Genomic DNA, 25,339 nt, shown 5'->3' on the forward strand with positions numbered 1-25,339 from the left:
GGGGTCGCGGCTGCCCTGCTGCGGGCCAGCAGGAGCAAGGCTGGAGGAGGGGCCGGAGGGCGGCATGAATGACGCCCCGGTGAGGAGTGCGGACCAGGGCCGGGGTGGGGAGGGAGTGCTGCCAAGCCAAACAGCCCGCGCGCCTCAGCCCCGTGTTTAATCCTCAAAAATTTCCATCTGCCTCTGCAGCACTCGGAACCGGGCAACGAGAGGCCGTCCACCCGGCAAAGTAAACACAGCTCCGCACGGCCGCTGCCGCGTGTGCGAGCGCCCGGGCAGGAGCGCCGCGGCGGCCATCTTGCGCCTCCCGACGGCCCCGCTGCAGCGCGGCCCGGCCCGGCCCGGCCCGGCGCGAGGGGCCCGGCCCGGCCCGGCGCGAGGGGGCCGCGCTCGCCGCGTGTGGCCCGCGGCCGGGACCTGCTGCCGGCCACCTGCCGCCCGGCCCCAGGCAGGCGGGCGCTGGCCTCCGACCCCGCCAGGCCGCCACCCGGCCCCCCGCCTCGGAGGCTCCGCAGCCCTGGGGCTGGGAGCGGGGCGGGCGCGGGAGGCGGTCCCCAGCCCACCCGCCGGACTCCCAGTCCAGCCCGGCTCCCGGCCCACTGTCTGCAGCATCCGCAGGCCCGGGGCCTGGGCCGGCTGCCTCTTTCCCGGCCCGTGGCCTCCCGGAGTGGCGGGGACAGCCCTGCCTCTGCGCTGGGACGTCTATTTTTGGTGGTGACCAAGCCACTGCTTAATATGCAGGACCGGCCGGGGGCAGGCTGTGCCCTGACCCGCAGGGTGACAAGTTTAAAAAAGGGCCCATTTTGATCAAAAGACATGTTTTTTCTGAGGTCGGCCAAGGCGGCGGGGCAGGGTTCGCCACAAAGACGAGGCTGGGGGCACCCTCACGGCCCGGCCCCCCGGACGGCCTGCCCAGCCCAAGCCCGGGCCTTGATTACAGAGCCGCGAGCAGGCTGCCCGGGTGCTGCCCGCTGGCCTGATAGGCAAGTCCCTGCCCGCCGCTCCCTGCCCCCAGCCTCTCTCAGAAGCCATCCACCCACAGAAGCCGACACAGACTGGAGCTAAAGTTTGAAAAAAAATGTAAATTTCCTTTCTGGCCAATATTGGAGGCCTATAAATAGAGTCATTCAGGAGAGGCCGACTTGGGGGGAGTGGTGATCGTCCCTCGGCCGGGGTGGGAGAAAAACACCCAGGAAAGGGGGGAAGAGTGGTCCTGGGGGGCTGCCCCAGATATGGGGAGCAGGAGGCTGCAGTGCAGGTGGGGACACCAAGGCTCAGGCTCCATGGCTGGGGCGGAGTAGAGTGGGGCTCTCCGGCTGGCCCCGGCCCCCTCCCTGCCCGCCCTCGTGCCCGCTCTGCAGTCAGACGCCAGGCCCCGAGACTCTGGGCTTGCAGCGCTTCCCCTGCCCCAGGCCCTCTGCCGTGAGGTTCCTCTGCCTGGGTGCGGATCAAACCCCACATCCTCCCAGCAGCGCCTGCCTTAGTTGCACCAGTTTCATCCCCTCCGCTGACCAGTGGGACGACGCACATGTGAGAACCGATGTGACCTCCTGGGTCCATGACCTGTGAGTCGGGGGGCGGCTTCAGCTGCAGCCACTGGCTGCAAAGTGCACAGGGGAGGCCGGGGCTTTGGCCTCTGTGAAACGGGAGGAGAATGCCCCTTCGGCCCACGTGCATGTGTGGGCAGCCTTGTCCTCTCTGTCAGAGGAAGGCGTGAGTGTGAGGACACACAGGCGTGGGAGCCAGGCTTCCCGGCCCTGGACGTGGCTCTGCCCCTCTGAGGCAGCACTGCAGAGACGCGTGGGGTTCTGGGTCTGGGGAAGAGGTGGTACAAGGGGCCTCAGAAGCCCCTGGCTGGTCCTGCCACAGGCAGCTCTGGGGCAGACCCTTGGGTGTCCGGTATGGGCACGGCAGCCACAGGAGGCCAGGCCTGGACAGGTGGCCTGGTGCCCATGTACCCTCTCCTTGGGCAGAGTGGGAAACTGAGGCTCAGAGAGGCTGGTGAGCAGTGCCCACCCCTGGGGAGGGCATCCCTGGGATGTACTGGGTGCGTCTCCACCAGCCTCCTTCAGTCCCAAGCCCCCCGGAGGTGGGGCCTATGACACGTGGGGTGCAGTCTTCCAGATCACTATTTTGGCTGAACATCCCCCATGCCAGGCCCCCAGCCTAGAACCTGAGTTGGAACAGACTCCCAAAGCCAGTACTCACATTCCTTTCTGGGAGGCCAGGCCTCTGAGGGGGTGAGGCTGCCACCACGGGTGGACGGGCTCTTGCTGGCCAGGAGGAGCTGGACTGGTGGGGTACAGGGAGTGAGCCACGAGGGCAGCCGACCTGCTTTCACGTCAGGAGAGGCTCAGGACCCCAGCGGGGCAGGCACGCCACCCTGAGCGTCAGCTCCAGGCCAGTGGAGTGCTCACCTCCCTCCTGTGACCATGGCCTCTTGGACATGCCCTCCTGGTCACTACAGGGTCCTGAGGATCTTACCCTTGACAGGATGGAAGGGCTGGGAGGCCTACAGGTCCCCTGGGACCATCCGACCTACGCCCTCACTCGGGGACAGGGAACCGAACCTCTGAAATGAAGGGGTGGGATTTTAGCATCTCTTGCAAAAACCAGACTCACGGATGTGATGGGTGGCCGGGCCCTCTGACCTCAGGGGTGGGGTGCGGGGCTCCTGCAGAGGTGGCTCAGCCCCTCCGAGAGGGAGTCCTGCTCCAGCCCTGTCAGCGGGACTTTGGGGATGAGGGTGGAGTGAAGAGAGCTCGGATGGCAGTCCAGGCCCTACAGCTGACCACACTGCCCACCCATCCCATAACCCTTTTGTGCTCACGGCGGTGCCAGTCTGCACGGGGGGTCAGATGGCCCGACCTGAGTCTCCCAGGCCTTTGTCCCAGGGTGCCCCCTAACCCTAATGGGGGCTTCACCCACAAAACTAAGTCCAGCATGTGGGCCCCTAGGGTGCTAGGCTGTGCTAGGGGTCCTGCTGGGGGCAGAGGGCAGAGTCCCTGGGCATGCTGCTGTTTCCATCTATGGCGGCTGCTGACCTGGGGCCTTGGGGAGGGCTGTTGAGGGGAGCTGTGTGCGGGCGGGGGCAGGTGGGCAGGCCCATGTCACGGGGTGCGTCTGCCATCTCTGGGGGAACATGGGTGGAGGAAATGGGCATCCCACCACATGGATGACCCCAGAGGGCCCTGCTGGGACGGCATTCCCCACACTGCTCCGGGTGGGACCACGTGGCTGGTTCTGCCGGTGGGATGGAGCAGAAGTGGTGTGTGAGTATGGCTTCTGCACTGGGGCTGGACCTCGGGTCTGGACCCGACGGACCATGTCCCCCATCTTGGCACAGAGTGGGTCTTTGGGAAAGGAGGCTCAGATCAGTGACCAAGACTTGGGTGCTGAGGGAACCCTGAGTCCTGGGGAGGGGCTGTGGAGGGGAGGCTGAGTTTAGGGGCTAGTTTTTCTGGTGGGAGCGCAGCCGCAGCAGACAGCACCGAGGCCGGAGCAGGAACCAGGACGGGGCACCGCATTTCTCCCTGAACGACCTCGAGCTCGCACACAGACTGCAAGGGGCACCCTGACCTGCAGCATCTCAGAGCTGCACCTGGGATGTCTGCTCCCGGGACAGCCCCAGCACCCTGGAGCTGGGCTGCGCTCCCCGGCCCTCCCAGGGCTGTCCTGGGAAGCGCGATTGGGAACCCGGCTTCTTGGCGTCTAGGTTTCTGACTTAGCCACTCATCAGCCTCTGACGGCCATCGGGCCAGGGGGCACCTACAGCTGGAGGAGTCTCCTTCACTCAGCTCTTCACTCACGCAACTAAATGGTTCCTCGTTTCTCTCAGGCACTCAGAGCATGGCTAGCATCCTGGTACGTGAGCTTCCTTTCCTGGGATTCAAAGGTACATGTATTTTCAATGTTCACAGATGCGGCTAGACTCCTTTCCAGAAGTGTAACCCTGTAGTAATTAGAGTCCCCACCAGCAGTGTGTGAGAATGCCTGTTTTCCCACATGCATGCCAGCACTGGGTATTATCATTTTCCTAAACCATGACATCACTGTGCATTCCCCTGGCCACTGGTGGGGGTGGGCCTCTTCCCACAGATCTTTGGCCAAAGCTGGGCTGTCTGTTGAAAGATGCCCCCCTGAGCCAGGCTCTAGGCAAGGCCTGTGGGGGCCGCCTTGGCCGTGAGAACGCTCGGCTCTGACCTTGGCTCCCTCCAGGAGCACAGCAGCCCCATCCCGGGGCCAGCAAGTCTCCTTGTGGCTCGAGGGGTACAGGGACTCCCTGGCAGGCCTGCCCACCTCTGCCCAGGAATGGGGATGGCAGCGCTTAGCGTCAAGTGACGCTTTCATTATAGGTTTATCTTTGAAACCCTAGACAAAACAGGGCTTGTGTGGTTTGACTGAAAAGCCAGCACCTCAGGACCTCGCCATCCACTAAGACGGCTCCTCAGGAAAGAAAAAATACACTAACCTTAAAATAACCAGTTCCCAGAATAGCAGCTAATGACGGCTTCTGAAGGGGGCCCTTTGATCAGGCAAAGCCCACGCCTTTGCCTATTTACGGCCCTGCCACTCAAGAGCAGTTCACCAGCAAAGAGAGGAGTGTTGCAGGAGCAGAGGGATGTTGGGGAGCTGGGCACAGGGTGGGGGGAGCCCCTTTGAGATTGCCCAGCCTTCAGAGGCAACTGGCCCCAGCTGGCGATGAGGTGCCCCGCGGAGTCCAAGGCAGCCTGGGAACTCAGCCTCCCAAGGTGAACGCTGTCCCTATGGCCCCCAGGAGCCAAGGCTGGTGGGAGACAGATGCTGTTATAAGAACCAGGTTGCCAGGCGGGTGGTCATCAGGGAGGTGTGGGTTATGGGCTCTGGGGGCTCGAGTCTGAGGACTGGGAGCCCAAGAGGGTGCAAGGGCGTTCAGAGGGGATGCTGGGCCTGGAGACACTCTCCCCACCCGCCCCCACCACCTGCCCCACATCAGCACCTGCTCGCCCGCTTGGTGTTTGCCCAGTACTTCCCTGGGTCTGGCCCGGTCACACGTTCGGGGGCCACTCCCGCCTCTGCCCACCAGCACACCACAGTCTGAGTCATGGTACCAGAGCCTGCTCACCAGCCAAGCTTGCCTACAGAGCAGTGGAGATGCGGCTGACACCGAGAAACTGGATCTCAACTTGATTGAATTTTAATTTTAATGACTTCAGATGTAACTACAGATCCCCAACTCAGTTATTAGAAGACTTTAACAACAGTTGTTTAGGAATGCTAATTTAGGCATGAGAACCTCCGTTGACAACTGTAAATCTTCTGATCTCTAAATGCAGCCCGGGCAGTACTTACGAAAACTCAGCATCCAAAGAGGGGCGTGCTCTAAGTCTAAAACAGACGCTGGCTTTGGGAGACAGGATGTTGTCCACCCTAACCATTCTGTTAATATTATATACTGGAATGATCATGTAACTTTTTTTTTTTTTTTAGTTTTTGGTCATGCTGTGCAGCATCTGAGATCTTAGTTCCCTGACCCGGGATTAAGCCTGCACCCTATGCAGTGCGCTTCCCTGGTAGGTATCAGGGGCTTCCCTGGTAGCTCAGAGGTTGAAGCGTCTGGGGTTGCAAAGAGTCGGACACAACCGAGCAACTTCACTTCACTTCTATGCAGTGGAAGCACAGAGTCTTAATCAGTGATCCCCAGGGAAGTCCCAGAGTGATAATGTTTTAATCTACTGGGTTAGATAAAATATACTGGAATGAATTTAACTTGTTTCTTTTTATTTTTCTGATGTGGCTATTAGAAATTTTGAAATTACATCTGTGGTTCCCTTTATATTTCTATTGGGCAACATTGGTCTGAACTGGGGATCAGCAGACTTTCTTGTCAACTGCCAGATAATAAATGCAGGCGTTAGGGCTCATACAAAGGCTTCGCCACACATTCTTTAGGGCAAGGGCCAGACTTGGCCCATGGGCCCCAGTCTGCTGCCCCCTGGTCCAGAGGCTCCTATCTCTGCATCCTTTTAGGTCAGGGGCCAGATTTGGCCCATGGGCCCCAGACTGCTGCCCCCTGGTCCAGAGGCTCCTATCTCTGCATCCTTGGCCTCAGTGCAAGTGAGTGGGGGAGTCCTTTCTGTCTGAGGGCCAGGGGGCTTGGAGAAGAGCATTCTTCTCAGTCCAGTCCCGAACAGCTGCTGGCCCAGCACAGAACTGCTGGAGCCCCAGAATGAGACCTGCTTATCACTAAGACCCCACAGACCAGCAGGAACCAGACACATTGCTACTGCCCAACGTCTCCCAATTTCATGCGGAGATGAAGCCTAGGAAGGTCAGGAATCAGTACACAGAGCTGGAACAGCAGCCATCAGACCCAGGGTGCCCAGAAAAACGCCACCTTCCAAACCCTGACTCCGTGCCCTGTAAGTGAACAAGAGCTTGTCTGCCCACAAGACTCACTGGCCTTGGTGAGTGAGTCGGGAGGTGAGAGAGATCAGAGGCTGAGCGCACGGTGAGCGTGGAGCCCACAGAGGTGAGCGGTGTCCTGAAGGCATGTGATGAGCTGAGTAATCTTCAGCTTTGGTTTTCATAGGGGATGGATGCTTAGGTATCCGAGCCCAGACCTGCCCCAGGTCGGAAGTGTCATGGCAGAGCCCTCTGTAAAGCTGGAACCTTCAAAGTGCTCTGCGTTCAATGTGAAGGTTCAATGGTCAGTGAGAAATACCCCGGTCCCTGAAAAGACTATATAGAAAATTGCTTTGCTGCTGAAAGGAGTGGAACAATATTTGATCTGAGAAGCCATATCCACAAGCTGGTATGCTCAGCTTGGAAGCCCAAATGCAAGCGCTCCCACGTGTAGTGCAATGGAAGAAATCAACATGGATCCTCCCCAAGGTCAACTCCACATTAGGCCTCAAAAATCCCCAGAGATACACGGTAAGATATACGAACTTAGGATTAAAAAAAGGAAATCCTCAAAGGGAACAAAACACCATGAATGAGAGCCAGGAGGAAAACCATAAACAGATAAGGTGACTCACAGAGACTGAGATGCCAGAATTAACAGAAACCGAATCTGCCTGTAATGCAGGAGACCTGGGTTTGATCCCTGGGTTGGGGAGATCTCCTGGAAAAGGGAATGGCTTACCCACTCCAGTATTCTTGCCTGGAAAATTCCGTGGACAGAGGATCCTGGCAGGCTACTGTCATGGAGTCATAAAGAGTCAGACATGACGGAGCAACTTACATTTTCACGCTTTCAAACATAAAATAGCTGTATTCAATACACTTCAAGAAATTTGGTGGATTCATGTCAATGTATGGCAAAACCAATACAGTACTGTAAAATAAAGTAAAAATGAAAGAAAAAAAAATTTTTTTTCAAGTTTGAATGTACAAGTGAAAAGAAAGGTACTATAAAAAGGTCTATCAAGTATGCATAAGAACTAAATAGGATTTCCATACATAGAAAAACAATCATTGAAATTTAAAATTCTTTGGATAAATTTAACTGTAGTTTAGAAGAAATTATTAGAAGAAATAATTAGTGAATTGGAAGACAGATCAGAAGACAGTATCCAGAATACAGTACAGAGAACAAAGTGATTTTTTATAAATGAGAAAGAGAGGTGCACTCAGAGGCATGAGAGGACTGAGATGGTCGACCAGACGTCTCCTGAAAGTTCCAGGAGAAATAGTGAACTAAAGCAAAATATGAGAGACAGCGGCCGAGTATAATCCAGGCCTGATGCGTTTCACCAACTGCAGATTGAGGAAACTCAATGGATTTCAAGCAGAATGAACAAAAGACAGACTCTAATAATACAACATGGTGCAAATACAGAACACTAGTCAAAGGAAAGAGCTTAAAACCAGCCGGAAAGAAAAGATGCATTGCCTTCTGAAGAGCAACGACTCACTGTCATCTCTGTTCTCAATGGAAACAATGGAAGTCAAAGAACAGCTTGATGATGCTTTCAATGTGTTAAAAGAACATCATTTTGGTAACCTAGGGTCTGGAATTTTGTAGCCAGTGGAAATATTTTTTAAGAACAACACTAAAACCATCATTTTAAAACAAAATCAGAAGGGTTTTGATTTTCACTGAATAAAATTCTAATGAATACTTCAGTCAAAAAAAGTGACCCCCACATATAAGATCTGAGATGACAAATAAATGCTGCTGCTGCTGCTGCTAAGTCGCTTCAGTCGTGTCCACCTCTGTGCGATGCCATAGACGGCAGCCCATCAAGCTCCCCCGTCCCTGGGATTCTCCAGGCAAGAACACTGGAGTGGGCTGCCATTTCCTTCTCCAATGCATGAAAGTGAAAAGTGAAAGTCACGTTGCTTAGTGTGTCTGACTCTTTGCGACCCCATGGACTGCAGCCTACCAGGCTCTTCCTCCATGGGATTTTCCAGGCAGGAGTATTGGAGTGGGGTGCCATTTCCTTCTCCAATGATGTGTGACAAAAATGCAAATAGATGGGTAAATTTAAATACATACTGATTATATAAAGCACTGCTGCTGCTGCTGCTGCTAAGTAGCTTCAGTTGTGTCCGACTCTGTGCAACCCAACAGACGACAGCCCACCAGGCTCCCCCGTCCCTGGGATTCTCCAGGCAAGAACGCTGGAGTGGGTTGCTATTTCCTTCTCCAAGGCATGAAAGGGAAAAGTGAAAGTGAAGTCACTCAGTCGTGTCTGACCCTCAGCAACCCCATGGACTGCAGCCTTCCAGGCTCCTCCACCCATGGGATTTTCCAGGCAAGAGCACTGGAGTGGGGTGCCATTGCCCTCTCCAATATAAAACTCTGCTAATTATGTTTGAACTTACATATACAACAAAACATATAAGTTAGCTGGAGAGATGGAAACTAAAATGTTCTAAGGTACTTACTTTATTCCAGATGTGGGCAAACATAGCAAATGGCTTTAATATATAACTGTTTATAAAGTCCTAGGTTACCCTCTACAAGAATGGTCATATAACTTCAAAACCAGTAAAAGAAAACGTGCAATGAAAAATAACTATCAATCCAACAAGAGATAAGAAAGAAGAGCAAAGTAAACATTAAAAAATTTAGTACGAATAAAAAGCACAAAATACATGGCTATAAATCAATCAGAACATATTGGAAATTATATTAAGTATAGATGTAGTAAATGGTTTTTAAAAATCTAGGGTTTACAAAAGACATGTAAAATGTGTATATGATTAAAAAAAGAATTTAAAAACCCAACACCAAAATCAGAAAGGAAAAAAAAAAACACAAGAAAACTCAGAAGAGTATCTTTTATGAATATGGATGCAAACATTCCTAACAAAATCTTAGCAAACCAAATCCAATGACGGATAAAAGAGGCTGTACGCCATGGTCAAGTGGGAAACACAAGACTGGTTTAAAATCCCCAAATCAGTTAAGGTATCACATCATATTAATAGAAATAAGGGCTAAAAAGCACATGCCCATCCGAAAAGTTGCAGAATGGGCAACTGAGAAAATCTAACATCCATTTGTGAGAACTCTGAACACACACTAGGAACAGAAGAAAACATCCTCAACTCAACAAATAGCATTTAATGAAAACCTACATCATACTTAATGGTAAATGATAGAACAGTTTGCCCTACAAGACTTTCTCTAGCCAGTTTTAGTTAACATTTTACTAGACAGTCAAGCTAGTATAATTAGGCAGAAAAGGAAATTAAAGGCATACAGATTGGAAGGAAGACATAAAATTGTCCTTATTCGCACATGACAAAAAGTGAAAGTTGCTTAGTTGTGTCTGACTCTGCAACCCCATGGGCTGTAGCCTACCAGGCTCCACAGTCCATGGAATTCTCCAGATCAGAATACTGGAGTGGGTAGCCATTCCCTTCTCCAGTGGATCTTCCCAACCCAGGGATCAAACCCAGGCCTCCCACATTGCAGGCGGATTCTTTACCATCTGAGACAGCAGGGAAGCCTCACAGATGACATGATCCTATATATAGCAAATCCTAAGGAATCAACAACAACAAAATTTAGTAGCATTAATAACAATGAAGTCACAGTTTATAAGCTTAATATAAAAATTCAATTGCATGTCTATACACTGCTGCTGCTGCTGCTAAGTCGCTTCAGTCGTGTCCGACTCTGTGCGACCCCATAGATGGCAGCCCACCAGGCTCCTCTGTCCACAGGATTCTCCAGGCAAGAGCACTGGAGTGGGTTACCATTTCCTTCTCCAGTTTCTATATACTAGTAACAACTCAAAAATGAAATTAAGAAAACAATTCCATTAACAGTACCATCAAAAATAATAAAATATTTAGAAAGAAAGTTAACAAGATATGTAAGATTTATACACTAAAAATTATAAAATATAATGGGAAGAAATTAAAATAGATCAAATAAACAGAAGGATATACCATGTTCATGAACTGGAAGACTCAATACTGTTAAGATGTCAAGTTTTCCCAAATGGGTCTATAGATTCAGTACACTCTCTAGGAAAATCCTATCAGGTTTCTTCTCTCTCTTTTTTATTTATTTATTTTTTTGGTAGAAACTGGGAACCTGACTCTAAAATCCATATAAACATTCATAAAATATAGAAAGGGCAAAATGATTTGAGAAAGAAGAAAATTGGAGGACTGACACTCCCTGGTTTCAAAACTTACTACAAAGCTACAATGATCAAGATAGAGGAATGTGGATTTAAAGACAGGGCTAGAGACCAGTGGTCCAGAATTGAGAATCCAGAAACAAACCCATATACTTACGCTCCATTGATTTTTGACAAAGGCATCATGAAAAGTCAATGAGGGAAATGTAACCTTTTCAACAAATGGTATCAAGGCAGTTGGGTCTCTATAAGCAAAAGGAACAAAAACCAAACCAAAACAACAAAAAACCCCAAACGTTTCCACATATCACATCCCCAAATTAACTCAAAATAAATCACAGACCTAAATGCAAGAGTTAAAACTAAAAAAAAAAAAAAAACTTCTGCAAGAAAAAAAGTAGGAGGAAATGTTCATGCCCCTGGAATAGGCAAAGAAGTCTTAGACGTAACATCAAAAGCATGAGTCATACAAGAAAGGATAAGTTGGACTTCTTTGCAACTTAAAACTTTTGTGTTTTAAAAGACATGATTAAGAACATGAAAAGACAGCCCCAGAGTGGGAGAAAATACTTGCAAGTCCTATATCTGATAAAGGGCTTGTATCCAGAACATATGAACAACTGTTACAACTCAAGAAGAGAACTACTTAATTAGAAAATAGTCAGGAGGGTTGAATAAACATTTCCCCTGAGAAGACTATGAATGGCTAATAAGCACATGAAAAGTTGCTCAACATCATTAGTGATTAAGGAAATGCAAATCAAACCCACAGCTAGAATGGCGAAAAGAAAAAAGATCAGCCATACCATGTATTTGCAAGGATATAGAGAAAGTGGAACCTTTGTGTGTTACTGGTGGGAAATCAAACTGGTACGAACTCTTTGGAACATAGTTTAGAAATGTTTTAGAAAGTTAAACAGAAACTGACCATATGACCCATCAATTCCCCTCTTAGGAACCTGACCGGAGGAAATGAAAACATATGTCCATACACAGACTCGTAGAGAAAAAGTTCACAGCGGCGTTGACCACAATAGCCCCAAACTGGACACAGTCCAGACGTCTATCAACTTGCAAATGGATAAACAGAATGTGGTTGATCCATACAACAGAATGCTGCTGAGCGTTAAGAAGAAAAGAAATGCATGGTGCAGGACAGACGACCCTCGAGAATGTTACGTTATGTGAGGAAAGCTAAACGCAAAACACCGCAAGCTGTCTGATTCCATTTACAGGGAACATCCAGAAAAGGCAAATTTCTAGTCTTAACAGAAATTTAAGGACAGAGACAGAAAGCAGGGCAGTGATTGACGGTGGCTGGCGGCGGGAGCTGGCAAATGGCATTGAGGGAATTGGGGGTGTTGAAAACGTCCTCAAACTTCATTTGGATGTTGGTTGCACATCAAATTAGAGATTTACTAAAATGTGCTGTCTGCACTGACAGTGGGTGAATTTTATGGCACGTAAATTATACCTCAAGAAAGCTTAAAAAAAAAAAGATTGCGAAGAAAATTAGGTTTGTATAACAATAGGCTTTAAGAAGGGGGAAAGCCTGCCTGAGAGAGAGAGGGTGCTACGGAATTAGAAGACATTGACTTCAGCAGTGAATATACAAAAAAGTGAATATTATAGGTGCCTGATCACAAGATCTAAAACACATACGAGTCAAAAATGGACAGAAATATGAAGAAGAGTAGGACAATTCTCCACAAGAGCTGGCATCTCAATACACTTCTTAACGATAGATCAAGTAGATAAAAACATTCCAGGGAGGAACCAATTAACAAGCTTGTTCTAACAGACACTAGCATAACACCGCACTGTCAACTTCAAAATACGCATGGTATTCAAACAGAGACGGTACACTGGCCTTCTTGATGACACCTTGTAACTATGCAACATATTTCAGAAGGTTTCGAAAGACTGATGTCCTGCAGAGCACTTTCTCTGACAGCAGAGCAATACGGCTTATAACAACGATGAAAATCACATTTCAGAACATCTCCTGGGATAAACAAGAGGTCACAGCGGAGACTCGAGAAGTCTTTATGTGGATGAACACCAAAATTAAAGCTGCAGATGAAAACCTGGGGCATGACGTTTCAGTGGCATTTAGAGAAAAACCACCGTGCAGCCTTAAGAGCATGCATTAGAAATGTAGAAAGTCTTAAAATGAATTCAACCAAGGAAGTTAAAGAAAGAACACTACACTAAACCCAAGTAAATAAAGCGAGAAAACAGTGAATGAAGCAAAACAAACCAACACAAAGGAGGATCAACAGAGTCAAATGTTTGTTGACGACATGAACAAAATTGTCAAGGAGCCAACAAGCTTGACCAGTGAAAACAAGTGAAGGCGCAAACAAGCAAATGAAATAGGGGCCTGGGAGCCCAACGGTAAAGAATCCACCTGCCAATGCAGGAGACGAGAGTTTGATCCCTGGGTTGGGAAGATCCCCTGGATGGGGCAGGGGATGGCAACCCACTCCAGTATTCCTGCCTGGAGAATCCCATGGACAGAGGAGCCTGGCGGGCTATACAGTCCACGGGGCCTCAAAGAGTCGGCCACGACAATGCAGCTAACCAACAAACTGCGGACGGTGCAGGTGCTAAAATGATGAGACGTCCCAATAAATATGAAACTAGGGTGGAACGCACACTTGCTAGAGCGAGCAACTTATCAAAGCTGACACGGGAAGAGATGGAAAGCCCTACCTGTCCCTGAACCATCCAAGGATTGACTCAATTAAAAATCCTTCCACAAAGAACACGGCAGGCCTGGGCGGCTTCGCCTTCAAGTTTCTCCAAACATTCTGGGGAAGAAAACCCTAATCCCATAGAAAATATTCTAGAATACAAAAGAAGAGAGATTGCTTCTTAACTCGTTCCGTGAGGCTCCCCTAAACTGGATGCCCAAACAGATGAGAACACAAGGACATATCTCACCCACAAATGTGGATACAAAGATTCTGAAGAAAAGGTGAGCAAGAGAGCTTCTGCAGTGTCTAACAAAGATTATACAATAGGAAGGGCTGCGGTGCAGTGAGGAGAGGCCAGAGACCACATAGATGTCTGGAAAAATAACCTAAGCCCAAGATAACAGAGGCCCAAACTCAGAGGGCAGGGTGTGCAGCAGGCCTGCACGGGTGAGCAGCTTTGAGGGGCGCTAGGGAGGGAGGCATGGAGAGCCTTCTGGATGGTCATGCCTCTGGATCCTGCTTTTAGGCTGGGGGATGAAGAGGTCTGGGAGGAGGACTGAGCAGGAGGAGGGAGGGTGGGGTAGACTGGGCCCTCCTGGTGCAGGGCAGAGGCTGGGGAGGTGCGGCGGCGGGGGGCCCGGGCTGGGGGCATGTCTGTGTAGGAGAGAGGTGTGCCCCGCCAGGGTTCTAGGACAGGGGGTGGTGAAGCAGTGCCAGGTTGGGGAGGGCCCTTCCCACCCTTGCTGTCTGAACTGGGGCCTGGAAACCCAGGACTCCCGGTGTCCGGCTCTGAGCCATGAACATTTCCGGCAAAAACAGAGAAGAAAGAAATTCTCCCAGCCCACTGTGTTCCTCATATCAGCAAAAGCAGTGTGAGCTGAGCTTGCAACATAAACAGGGCTCAATGTAAACACTGCAGCAGGTCCAGGGGCCGAGCTAAGAATACACACTGGGGGGAGGGAGGTGGGAGCTGACTGCTTCATCGGGTCCCCAGAGAGCCCGGGGTCCTTGCCCCGCAGCAGCCCTGATAGGGAGGGGCCCCGGGGCTGGGGGTCGTGTTCTCAGGACCCGTCTCAGGGCTGGCGAGGCGTGCCCCCCTCCAGGGCAGAGTTTGACTGCCGCCACCAGCGGACCCCGCTGCCTGCCCCCACCCCAGCCCCCAGCCTGGCCCTCCTTGTTCGGACGCGGCCTCTTCTCACCAGACCCCTTGTGTTTATGAAATTCTTTTCTGCTGTCTCTCTCCACCTTATCTGCCCCTCCGTCCGTGGCTTCCGCTGGGGCTAGCTCTAACTAACTAGCTAATTAGACAGCTGTGCAAACTCCTTGGGCCTCAGTTTCCCCACTTGCAAAAGAGAATTTATTTGTGCAAAGGCTGTCCTTCCCCTCCTCCCTCCGCCAAGTGTGGAACACAACAGGCAAGAGCAGCTCCCACATCTCCTCTGGGGACCTGCGGGTCCCTCAGGCCCCTGGGTGAGGCCGGGGTAGGGGGTGTGTGGTGTGGGCCCGGGGCAGGACGCTGCTTCGGCCCTGCACACACCCCTGGAGCCAGGCAGGCCTGGACAGCCAGCCCAGGCCAGGGACAGGTGTGCTGGGCTCCCCGCCCCAAGACAGGGGTTGGGGGGGCACCGCGTGCCTCCCAAGCCCCCTCCCCCTCCTCTCCCATCCCCTCTTCCTGCAGCCGCGAGCTTGCTGGGAGGAGGCTGGGAGGAGACTGCCGCTGGAGCCCAGATGAGGAAGCAGTTGGGGGCCAGGCTCCCTTCCGGCCTGAGGCCGGCCCGGCGTGTGGGGAAGGCCCGGGGCGGGGGCTTGGCTGGCGGGCCGGCTGGCACTGCCACTGCCGAGGGCCTGCTGGGTGTCCGAGGGCCGGACGGCTGCTGCGTTTCCTGCCCCCAACTTCCCGCGTCAGCAGGATTGCCAGGGGGTTGTTTATGGTCCTGATGGCCCCTGTGATAAGCTGATAACGTAGGTCCCTTCCCAGGGTCCATCTGCGAGGGGCGTCAGCCGGCAGGGGAGGGGCCCACGGAGGCCTCGCCTGGGTCTCTGCAGTCCACGGAGGGGTGGGGAGCGTGGAGCAGGGTTGGGACTCCGAGTGACGGAGCCTCTCGGCCGAACCAGCTCCACGGGGCAGGGGGGATGAGGCAGAATCCTTGCTGCCCAGGAACAGGTGGCCCCTCTCCTGGGCGCAGAGCCTGATGGGCAGAGGCCCCCAAACCTTGTCCTCCAGGACCCTCCCCAGCTTTGTTGTTCAGATCTGAAGAAATCTGGGTCTGTGATGGGGTTCCCCCAAGGCCAGCACAGGCCCCATTTTGCCTGCCACACCGCCCCTGGCTGACTGAGGGCCATGTCTTGATTCTTAGACCTCACAGGTGGCCGGAGGGCTGCAGGGGGCCCTGGGCGGCCCCATCACCACCCCCAGAGGACACCGGGCTCCAGTCTAGGCTTAAAGGAGTGGCTTGTCCTGAGCAGGGCAGGGTCATAGGAAAGCCCCAGGGCAGCGGGACAGGGAACAGAACCAGACCAGGGCAGGCACGCGGGGCGGGGTGAGAGCATCTGGGCGGTGGGACGGCGGGTGCCCCAGGGCGGCTGGGAGGGGGCGCTGGTTGTGGGGCTCACTCAGCAAATGCTGTCCCAGGGCCAGGCGAGGGGGTTGGCGGGGGTGGGGGGCGGGGTCTGCTCCCTGGGTCTGCCCCTGCTTCCTTTATTTTTCGGTTGAAATATTTATTTGGCTGCACCGGTCTCAGCTGTGGCACGAGGGATCTTATTTTCAGTTGCTCCATGTGGGGGGGGGGGGGGCGGGCATGCGGACCCTTTTTCTGTGGCATGTGGGGTCTGGGTCCTGACCGGGCATTGAACCTGGGCTCCGTGCATTGGGAGTGCAGAGTCGGCCCCTGGACCACCAGGGAAGCCCCCTCTGCTTCCTGCAATGACCGGAGGCCCCACCCAGAGGGCCTGGTCTGCTGTGCTGTGGCTTCTCACGGAACGCGCCAGCCCTGGTCACACACAGGAGGCAGAGCCCAGTGCCCCTGAGGCCCTGATGCCGCCGGCCTGGGGAGCGGACCTCTGGGTTTCAGTTCCCATCCTGCCAGACAGGGCTCCTGCCACTGGGCTGTCTGCTGTAGGACAGGACAAAGGCCCTGCTTAGGCCTGTGCTGACCGAGATGGGCCAGCTCTCCGGTGGTGTCAGGATGTCGGGGTCACACAGCCCCAGGGGGCAGGCCGGAGGGTGAGGGCCCCTGTTTCAGCTGGACAGCGGCCCTCCCTCTCAGACCCCACATACTGGATCGTGACCCCACACCCGCCCCAGCCGGGGAAGACTGCAGGTGGGCAGAGGGTAGTCCTGCAGACCCAGGCTGGGGGGGGGGGTGAGGGCAGCGACTGGGAGCCGTTCCCCTGCCCGCCTGCCCAGCTACAGCAGAGACAGACATGTGCCAGAGCCAGGCGTTGCCCAGGAAACGGAGCAGTGGATGCCCTCCCTGCCCAAGCAAAACTCCTCTATTTTTAGCCCCCCCTGCGGCTCTCAGATAAAGTCCATGTAGATGAGCGAGCTGTTCGGCAAGATAAGCACCTGCACCCAACCACGGCGGCAGCATGGCTGCCCCTCCTGTCCCACAGGTCCGCGGGGGCTCCAGGACGCCGGCACAGACCCTGCGGAGGACCGAGGCACCCCAGCCACTGAGGCGGCCGTGCCCCGGAGCAGAGGGAGCGTGGGTGTTCACATCCTGCCTGGACGCCCAGCAGGGCCTGGGCTGACACTGCCCACCTACCGCTGCCCTTGCTCAGCTGCCCGTGGTAGAGGGTCCCGGGGCCCGCAGCCCCTGCTCCCCGCATGATGCACCCTTGTCCCCCTGTCGGTGTCTCCAAGTCCCTGAGTGCCCTCGGGCTGGAGCCAAGGGAGGGATGCCCACCTCAGCTATGCCAGGGAGGGGCCTGCGAGCACTCAGTGCCACTTGCCCACAAGGATGCCCCCTGTGTGAGGTCTCAGACCAGCCTGGACTCCAGCGTCCTCTTCCCTACCGCGGAGATGACACCCACTGCACACGGGGAAGTAGACGGCGCCTAACTCAGGAAGGCCACACGAGCTCAGATGGAAGGAGAGAAGGAGGAAGGAAAAAGGGGAGACGGGCGGATGGGGGGAGACCCCAGACGCCAAGCCATCCGGGGCCAGCGGCAGTGTGGAGGGCCGCCAGGGCCAGCGCCGTCCAGGCCCCAGGACGCCGCCCGCGCCCGCGGGAGCCAGCACAGGCCCCGGTGCCTACCTTGTCCTCCACGCGGTTCAGGCGGGCGCCGATCGAGTTGCTGCCACGGTCCTTCGTCTTCTCTGTGGGGTAAAGCACCTGAGTCAGGGACGCCGGTGCTGGCTGACGGGGTGGGGTGGGCAGGCGACCCCAGGATGACGGGGGTGAGGGAGCTGAGAGTCGAAGGTCTGAACCTCCGAGGACGTATCCTAAGAGCTCTTCCGTGGTGGGAACTTCAGGAGGCGATGGTGGGGGGAGGGGGTGGGCCGGCACTGGCCGGCTTGTCAGTGTCCCACCCTTCCCATTTCCTTGATTCCCGAGAGCGCGGAAGACAGGGACAGCCTGCCTGAGATGGTGCCCACTGTGCCCTCCGCCCCTGGGAGACACTCGCTCTGGCTGGGGATGCCTGTCGCCCCTGAAACTCCCGCTGTCCTGCCCCTGCCTGAGCTGCGCCTCCCACCTGAACCTGGGTTAGGGCAACCCCAAGGAACTGGCCTGGCCCTGTTCTCCCCATGTGACCCACAGCCCGCTCCACATCCTCAGAGCTGGAGAGTGGCACACACCTCTGCCGCGATGTTCTGGCTGGCTTCTCAGTCCGCAGCCCCACTGCCAGGCCCACACCTTCCCAAAGACCTGGTCACATTTCTACACCCAGATCATCAATGGCCTAGAAAGGCCTGCCCTTATAGGGACCCTTGTAGGTTCCTGTGCTAACTGCAAATCCCGTGTTAATTGTGTTCAAAGCCACCTTGCTTAGGGTGGATCCACCTGCCCCCGTCTCCCTGGATTTCCTGGCGAGTCATGCACTTTCTGATGGTGGGAAGAGGCAGGCATGGATGGGGCGATGGTAGGCGGGTCTGGCATGGGCTGCCACGCTGAGGGTGCCTCGATGCAGAAACCCACCTGAGACGGAGATGAAGAGGGAGGGCTTCCCGATGGACTGGTCCAGCCTGGGTGGGGGGTGGGGAGAGGGAGATGGAGACCAGCTCATTCTCGGCCCCTGGGCACCACACTGACATCTGCCCGATCAGTGGGCGGATGGGCCAACGTCCCCAGCGAGACAAGCTGCCCGCCCCTTCTGGGGGCCGCCCCCTGCCACCACCCCAACACCAGCCAGGTGCCTCTCAGATTCCAGAGGCCCACATTCCCATGGGGAGCCTGGGTGGGGGGTTCAGAGGTGAAGGGCAGTGGTTGGACTGTCCCCTTTGTCATCCTCCCTGGGTACAGCAGGACCCCAGAATTGCCCAGTGTCCTGTGGCCGCTTCATAAATGCCCCAGGCCAGGTGCCTGGACGTGTCCAGAGAGGCAGGACTGCAAGAGGTCCCTTCCAGGACAAGGCCAGGTCGCTGGGCTGGATGGGCCTCACATCCCTGTTGTAGGTCAGTGACAGGGGCAGGGTGATCTGGGGCAGCCCGAGTCCCTGCCTGGCCAAAGTGGCCAACATGGGTGGTCTCCCAGCCACACCCGTGCCTCACAGAGCTCGGTCCCCAGGCCAACCCACCGCCCATGTGCAGCTGGTCTGAGCCCTCGCAGGCCCCTAAGGAGCAGGCGGCCTCCGGGAGTACAAGCTCTCCAGACTATGGACCAGAAGCCAGAACACGTCGGCTTCCAAGAGTTGGGGTGCTCAGCGCCCAACCGGTAGGGTCTCCCCCTGTCGTGTATCTCCCGGGACTTGACCTGGGCCTGCTCAACAGCGGGTGAGCTCGGATCTGAAGTGTCCGCACCCCGAGATTTGGGTGCAGGTGGAGCGAGCCCCCACGCCCCGCCCCTGCCATCCACGCACCGCCCCACACTGCCCACGCCCCGCCCCCTGCCATCCCCGCCCCGCCCCGCGATGCCCACGCCCCGCCTCGCCCCCGGCCCGGCGCACCCACCTCCTCTGCAGCTCCTTGATGCGCACCATGAGGTTGAGGTGGCCCTGGGAGTACTGCTCGATGACGTCTCGCACGTCGTAGGGCTTCCGCGCTTGCTGCAGCGGAGAGACAGAGTCAGGCCGTGCGGGCCAGTGCTGGGCACAGGACGGTGCCTATTCTCCGTGCGCGTCCGGGATTTAAGGAGCTGACCATGTGGCACCAAGGGACGGGCCTGGATCACAGCACTCACCGTGGCTGGGCTCAGCCCCCATCCCCCACCCCCCACCCCACCCGGGAACTGGGTGACCCCAGGCCAGTGATTCAGCCCCTATGGACCCAGGGACCTGCCTACTCTCCCTTCCTAGGCCCCCAGCCCTGTTTCCAAACTGCCTTGGAAGAGCTGGCCCAGCTGAGGGCCCAGGGCGGGCGGTGGGGGTGGGGTGGGGGAGGAATGAGCATGGCTCCGGTCAGTGGCAAAGAGGGCAGTTTTGTGTAGCCCCCACCAGCCTGGGCCCCAAGCTGACCACACCTTCGCTAGCAGGAGCCTGAACTGTTCTCAGGGCGGGGGCGATCCACCCCAACCCCTTCCCCAGCAGTCAGTGCCCTGAGGTGAGCAGAGGGGGCCCCAGGGACAGCCTCGCCTGCAGTGCCTGCTGTGGGTGGCAGGCCTCCTGCCCGGGCTCCCAGGCTGCCTGGAAGGAGAGGATGGTCCCACTGTGGGCCTGGGGCCAGGGGGGCAGGGCAGGGGACTCTGGAACTCCAGGCTCAGCGCCAACCCTGAGCCCATAAATGCATTCGGGGCTCAGGTGAAACCACAACAGAGAAGGCGGCTTCTCGGGATGTTAGCAAAACCTCCAGCCACATTTATGGCCTCGATCCCAGGAGCCCACAGGCTGTGGGTCCCACCCAGGTAGCAGGGGACTGGCCGAGTGGGGGTCTGATGGCTCATGAGGCCCTTTGCCCATACAAGCAAGCAGGGCTCATTGGGAAAAGAGACTCTGTTGGGGGGACCTCAAGCAGACAGGGTTGAGGGGGCCCAGGTGGTCTCACTAACCCTGAAGGGCTCACACTAGCGATGAGCTGGGAGGTTACTGCTTCTTGCTGGGGGCTGGGGCTCAGGGGGTAGCGGGTCTGCAAGAAGCTACAGACAGCTTGCAGGGTGAGCAGTGGCTGGTGGGTCAGAGGATGAGAAGGAATAAGACTCAGATGCCCGTTGAGGGCCAGGGCCAGATCTCAAACCTGGGAGCCCCAGGGGCCCTGTCCTCCCTGCCTACCTGAGGCCTACCTCTACTTGTGGTACCACCCCAGAGGTGGGCTTCCCTAGGCTAAGGGCAAGGCCACCTCTGCCTTCCCAGAAAGATGGGGCTTCCTTGAGGGCAGAGTCCTGCCTCCATCTCTGGGCACCTCTGGACATGCCCAGGGGCCCTGCCATCAACACTGGCAGCTAAAGTTCAACTCCCTACATGGTTTGGGACCCCAGAATCCTGAGGCAGGACAGAACCCTCCTCCCCATCAGGGACCAGGCACAAGAAGGCCAGGGTGACTCCTGTCCCCAACAGATTCGCCAGGTGGGGCCCTCACAGCTGACACCCGCCCCTCTTCGGACTCTGGGACCACCCTGCATCCCCATGTGGCTGAGACACAAGGCCTGTCATAGGATCATGGGGTCGGGGGTGGGATGAAGTCTGGCAGGCTCTCTGACGCCACACCCCCAGCTCCAGGACAAACGTAGAGTGGCGCTGGGTGGTAGGCTAGTGGAAATGTGCCCAGGGCTCAGTGTTTGCTTCTCTAGGATGGGGATGCTGAGCCCTCTGGCTGACAAGGGGAGTGAGGGCAAAGTAAGATTCAAGGGGAGAGAGGGCTGGGGGGCCTGAGTGGCTCGTGTCAGGAGAACCCGAACGGCTGTGATGGTGGCTGTGGCTGAGCCCAGGGTCTGCACTGTATCCAGTGCCCACGGGAAGGTGGTCCTGAGCGGTGATGCCTGCTTTCCTTTGGGCCAAAGGGCTTTGTGAGGCCTGGGGCCACCCCCAGACTTGCCGATGTGGTCAGGGGCAGGCTCAGAAGAGAGAAGGAGGGTTCAGAGGTCAAAGTTGGGCAGGCCTGGCCCTGAATGGAGCGGGTCCTTGTCCTGGTCTCCCATACACCCTGGGAGGTCATGGGCCACTGTGGGCCCCTGAGTGTGTTGAGGGGCTCTGTGTGTGCAAATGTACACAGACATCTCCGTGGAAAGGCACGCGAGTGCAGGGGACAGGTGTGTGAGCGCCTGCAGGAGCAAGGGTGGAGAGGGGCCTGTGAGTCGGGCCCCCCGCCTCGCCTTGGCCAGGGTGTGGACCACAGCAGGTAACTGAGAGCTGTCTGACACCCGGGACCCATGGCCTGGTGGGCTCTTAGGCCCCCTGAGACTCATCTTGGAGTTGATAAGCAACCCCTTCCCCGCCCCGCTCCCACCAGGGTCTGGTCAGCACTCCTGGCGGCCTTTGTCAAGTGGCTGCCTGGGGTCTGGCTGCACAGCTCATCTCAGCTTTCTCTCTGAAGCTAATTTCCTCTGGCGGCAGCAGCAGGAGCCTGAGATGAGCCGAGATAATGCCGGGCTGTCCAGACTGACCGACGGTGGACACAGGAGTTCAAGGCAAACTTGAGGGCTAAGAGGCTCTGGCTCCTCCAGCCAGACACAGGGGCGGCCAGCTAGGTACTTATCGGCCAGCGAGGCCCGCAGGGGGGCCACCAGCCACGTCTGCTGCCCCTGGGGCCAGATGGGGGCCGGCATGTGGGCAGACAGACAGGCTGCTGCAGGGGAGGGGCCCTGGCAGCTGGGCCTGAGGCGGGGGCCATCCCGGGAGCCCCCCGGAACGCCTCACCACCAGGGGCTCACCCCCGACTTCCATCTTGTTGGGTCCCTCCTCCCTGGAGGCCTCTTGCTGCCTGCCCCCTCCAGCCGCCCCAGCCCCGGGCCTTGCCTGAGAGCCTCTGTCCCCAGGGCGGAGCAGGAAGAGCTGCTGCACTCACAGGCCCCACCTGGTCTATTCAAGGCCCTCTGGGGCCCTATGCACAGGGGAGGGGAGGGGGCAGGCCCATGGGGCTGCCCGGCCTCCTTCCAGAAGCTTCCCAGGCCGCTTGCAGGATGCTGCCTGTATCCTGAGGCAGAAGCGAGGCCTCTGGCCTGGAAGGGAGGGCAGGGTGCCCGCTGAGGCCAGCTGTTGGTTTTCTTGCCTGCGTTTCTGTGACAGGCGCTCCCCAGCGCCCGCACCTTCTCTGGCCACTGTGGGCACCTGTCTACCCAGGGCATGTGTGGTTCTGATCTGGAAGCTGCGCACATCACCCTTGAGCTGGGCCTGCCCTGTGGGTACCCCAGAACTGGAAGAAGCCCCCAGGAAGCCTGGTGTCCACCCTGGCATGGCTCTGTATAATCCAATGGTGCCCCAGGCAGCAGGTTCTGGCCTCTGCCCAGCGGGGGCCTGCTCCGGAAGCACAATGGCCCAGCTGCTCAGGCTGGGGACTGTCCCCATTGTGGAGAGTCGCAGTGACCCCTCTGTACCTGCCCCCCCCCCCCCCGAGTTGGCATCAGAGGTTTTAGCCGTCACCACCAGCCACTCTCCAGCGAGGGCCCTGCCCGGGTCTTCTCTGCTCCTGGGGACAGTCCTGCCCAGACCTGATCCCGGCAGAATTTCCTGCCATTCCTGCCTCACCCGAGAGGCCATCCCATCCTCGCCCAGCACCCTTGAGCTCCCTGTTCCACCAGGTGCCCCTCTGCTGGGTCCACCAGGGCAGCCGAGCCTCGGGGAAGGAGTAGCCACAGGCCCAAAGGCCCACCGTCCGGGGATGTTGGATCTTGCCCAGAACAGTGCAGGGCAGAGTTCCTGGTACCAGCTGGGAATGGCCTTCCTGACTCTTTGATCCCACAATGAGGGGTCCCAGGCCCTGGAGAGAGCCTTTAACACTGCTTGGCCCAGTTTGGGGGGGAAAGGTCTCCTGCCAGGCTGCAGGCAGATAGATGGGCAGGCGGGCAGCATAATGCCCCTGGGGACTTTGTGCAACCGCTCCCCCTCCCTCCTACTCCCTTCCCTGCCCCTACCCGCTCCCGAGGGGGCCACTTGTGCTGGGACCAGTGTCCTGGCAGGCTGAGGGCACAGGTGGGCGTGGTCCTGGGCAGCCCCCTGGGCTTTTGTTCCCAGTCCAAATGGGAAAGAGGTCTTCATTAGGGCTGTCGGAGTGGGGTCTGTCCAGACCTCCCCACTGTCTGGCTCCCTGGCCTGGGTGGGTGAGGGCTCTGCAGGGGAAACTGGCCGGGCCTGGAGTCAAGCCTGTAGGCCAGGATGGGAGGCACAGACTGGAGGGGACCCGGGGTCTGGTTCTAGCCTCAGCCCTGCTGTGACTGCTCGGGGGATACAAACAAGTCACCCCAACCTCCCCACTTGGTGCCACACACAGCCCAGGGGTTCTGGACATTGCTGCTGCCTCCGAGAGACCCCCAGACCTGGCTCTGCCAGGAACTCACTTCTGAAAGGAACCAGTGGCCAAGCCTTCCAGAAAGAGAGTGCCCTCCCCCAGGGGTCCCTGCTTCCCAGGTCTCCATGTTCTTGGAGGGAACGCTGAGTTGGGCCCCATCCTCCAACAGATGACAGTCTCCATGGAGGAGAGAGGTCCCAAGTGAGGCATCACCTGGCATTCTCCAGGGGTTGCTGTAGGAGACTCACCCCAGGATGGAGGGCTGATGGGGAAGCCCGCAGTCTCCAGCTCCGCCTGGCCAGGGAGACCCTACCCCTCCCTGTAAAGGGGGCCACCCCAGGGCACAGAGCAGGGCCAGGCCTCCTCTCTCTTATGTTTTATTTATTTATTTTTTTAAATATTTATTTATTTAGCTGCACCAGTATTTGCTGCATGTGGGGTCTTTAGTTGCAGCAAGCAGGGTCTTTAGTTGCAGCACGTGGGGTCTTAGTTGCAGCAAGCGGAGTCTTTAGTTGAAGCAGGCAGGGTCTTAGTTGCAGCAAGCGGGGTCTTAGTTGCAGCAAGCGGGGTCTTTAGTTGAAGCAGACAAGGTCTTAGTTGCAGCAAGCGGGGTATTTAGTTGCAGCAAGCGGAGTCTTTAGTTGAAGTAGGCAGGGTCTTAATTGCAGCAAGCGGGGTCTTAGTTGCAGCAAGCGGGGTCTTTAGTTGAAGCAGACAGGGTCTTAGTTGCAGCGAGCAGATCTGTCTTCATTGCACCATGTGAGATCTAGTTCCCTGACCAGGGATTGAACCCAGGGCCGCTGCATTGGGAGCACAGAGTCTTAGCCACTGGACTGCCAGGGAGGTCACTCCTGTCTGTCCTGACTCACACAGGGTGGGCGATGGGGACAAAAGCCCTGAGCAGGCCTAGGGCAGGTACTTCCTGTCCAGGTGGCACAGGGCTGGCTCTGCACCCTCCCTGAGTCATTCCCACTCCTGTCTGGGGGCTGGGGGTCGGGGGTGAGTGAGCTCCAGGGCTCCGTGTGTTTCTGGGTTCTGGGTTGGCCCCAGAGTCCAGCCCCATCAGGGAAACATCTCTCCAGGGCCAGCTGTCTTGGAGACGGGTCTTGAAGTCATGGCAGGGTGTTTGACGGGTCTTGAAGACATGGCAGGGTATGGCCCGTGAGGTGGGTGGGCAAGCAGCTTTCAGAGTGGACCAGGGTGGGAGGGCCGAGTGCAGGACTCACCTGGAATTTCTTCTTGGCCACGAAGTACTGCATGCGCCGGATGACCTTGATGGTGGCCCGGTGGTGCTCTCGCAGCCTGTGGTGGAGAAGGGAGGGGAGGGGGGTGGTCATCCCGTGCCTGCCGCTGTCAGAGGCCTGCAGGCTGCCCGAGTGTCCCCGGGCACATGGCTGGGCCCCTCAAGGAGCAAGGAGGATGTTCAGCCTCTGCGGATGGGGATCTGCAAGCCGCCGTCCTGCTGGCAGGAGGAAAGGCTGATGCTGAGAGGCTTTTAATTAATGAGATGGCCCCAGAGG

General features: G+C 56.5%; 1 protein-coding gene across 10 annotated transcripts in view; it reads right to left on the minus strand.

Annotated features, from left to right (window-relative positions):
- Positions 1-25,339, minus strand: part of KCNQ1 (potassium voltage-gated channel subfamily Q member 1) — a 380,778-nt gene that overhangs the window by 51,868 nt on the left and 303,571 nt on the right. For 6 of the 10 annotated variants that reach the window (XR_011251782.1, XM_069565748.1, XM_069565742.1 and 3 more), the window contains 4 exons: positions 25,046-25,121; positions 19,395-19,489; positions 18,424-18,470; positions 17,542-17,603 (listed from right to left, as the gene is read on the minus strand). Coding sequence is in view for 8 of the 10 variants with exons in the window: in XM_069565742.1 (XP_069421843.1) it covers positions 17,542-17,603; positions 18,424-18,470; positions 19,395-19,489; positions 25,046-25,121 (280 nt within the window). In the remaining 2 variants the exon portion in view is untranslated. The remainder of the gene's footprint in view (positions 1-17,541; positions 17,604-18,423; positions 18,471-19,394; positions 19,490-25,045; positions 25,122-25,339) is intronic. The other 4 variants (XR_011251781.1, XM_069565746.1, XM_069565743.1 and 1 more) reach the window with 1 other exon arrangement.

The sequence above is a fragment of the Ovis canadensis genome, chromosome 21 (assembly GCF_042477335.2).
Source record: "Ovis canadensis isolate MfBH-ARS-UI-01 breed Bighorn chromosome 21, ARS-UI_OviCan_v2, whole genome shotgun sequence".
Classification (NCBI taxonomy): domain Eukaryota; kingdom Metazoa; phylum Chordata; class Mammalia; order Artiodactyla; family Bovidae; genus Ovis; species Ovis canadensis.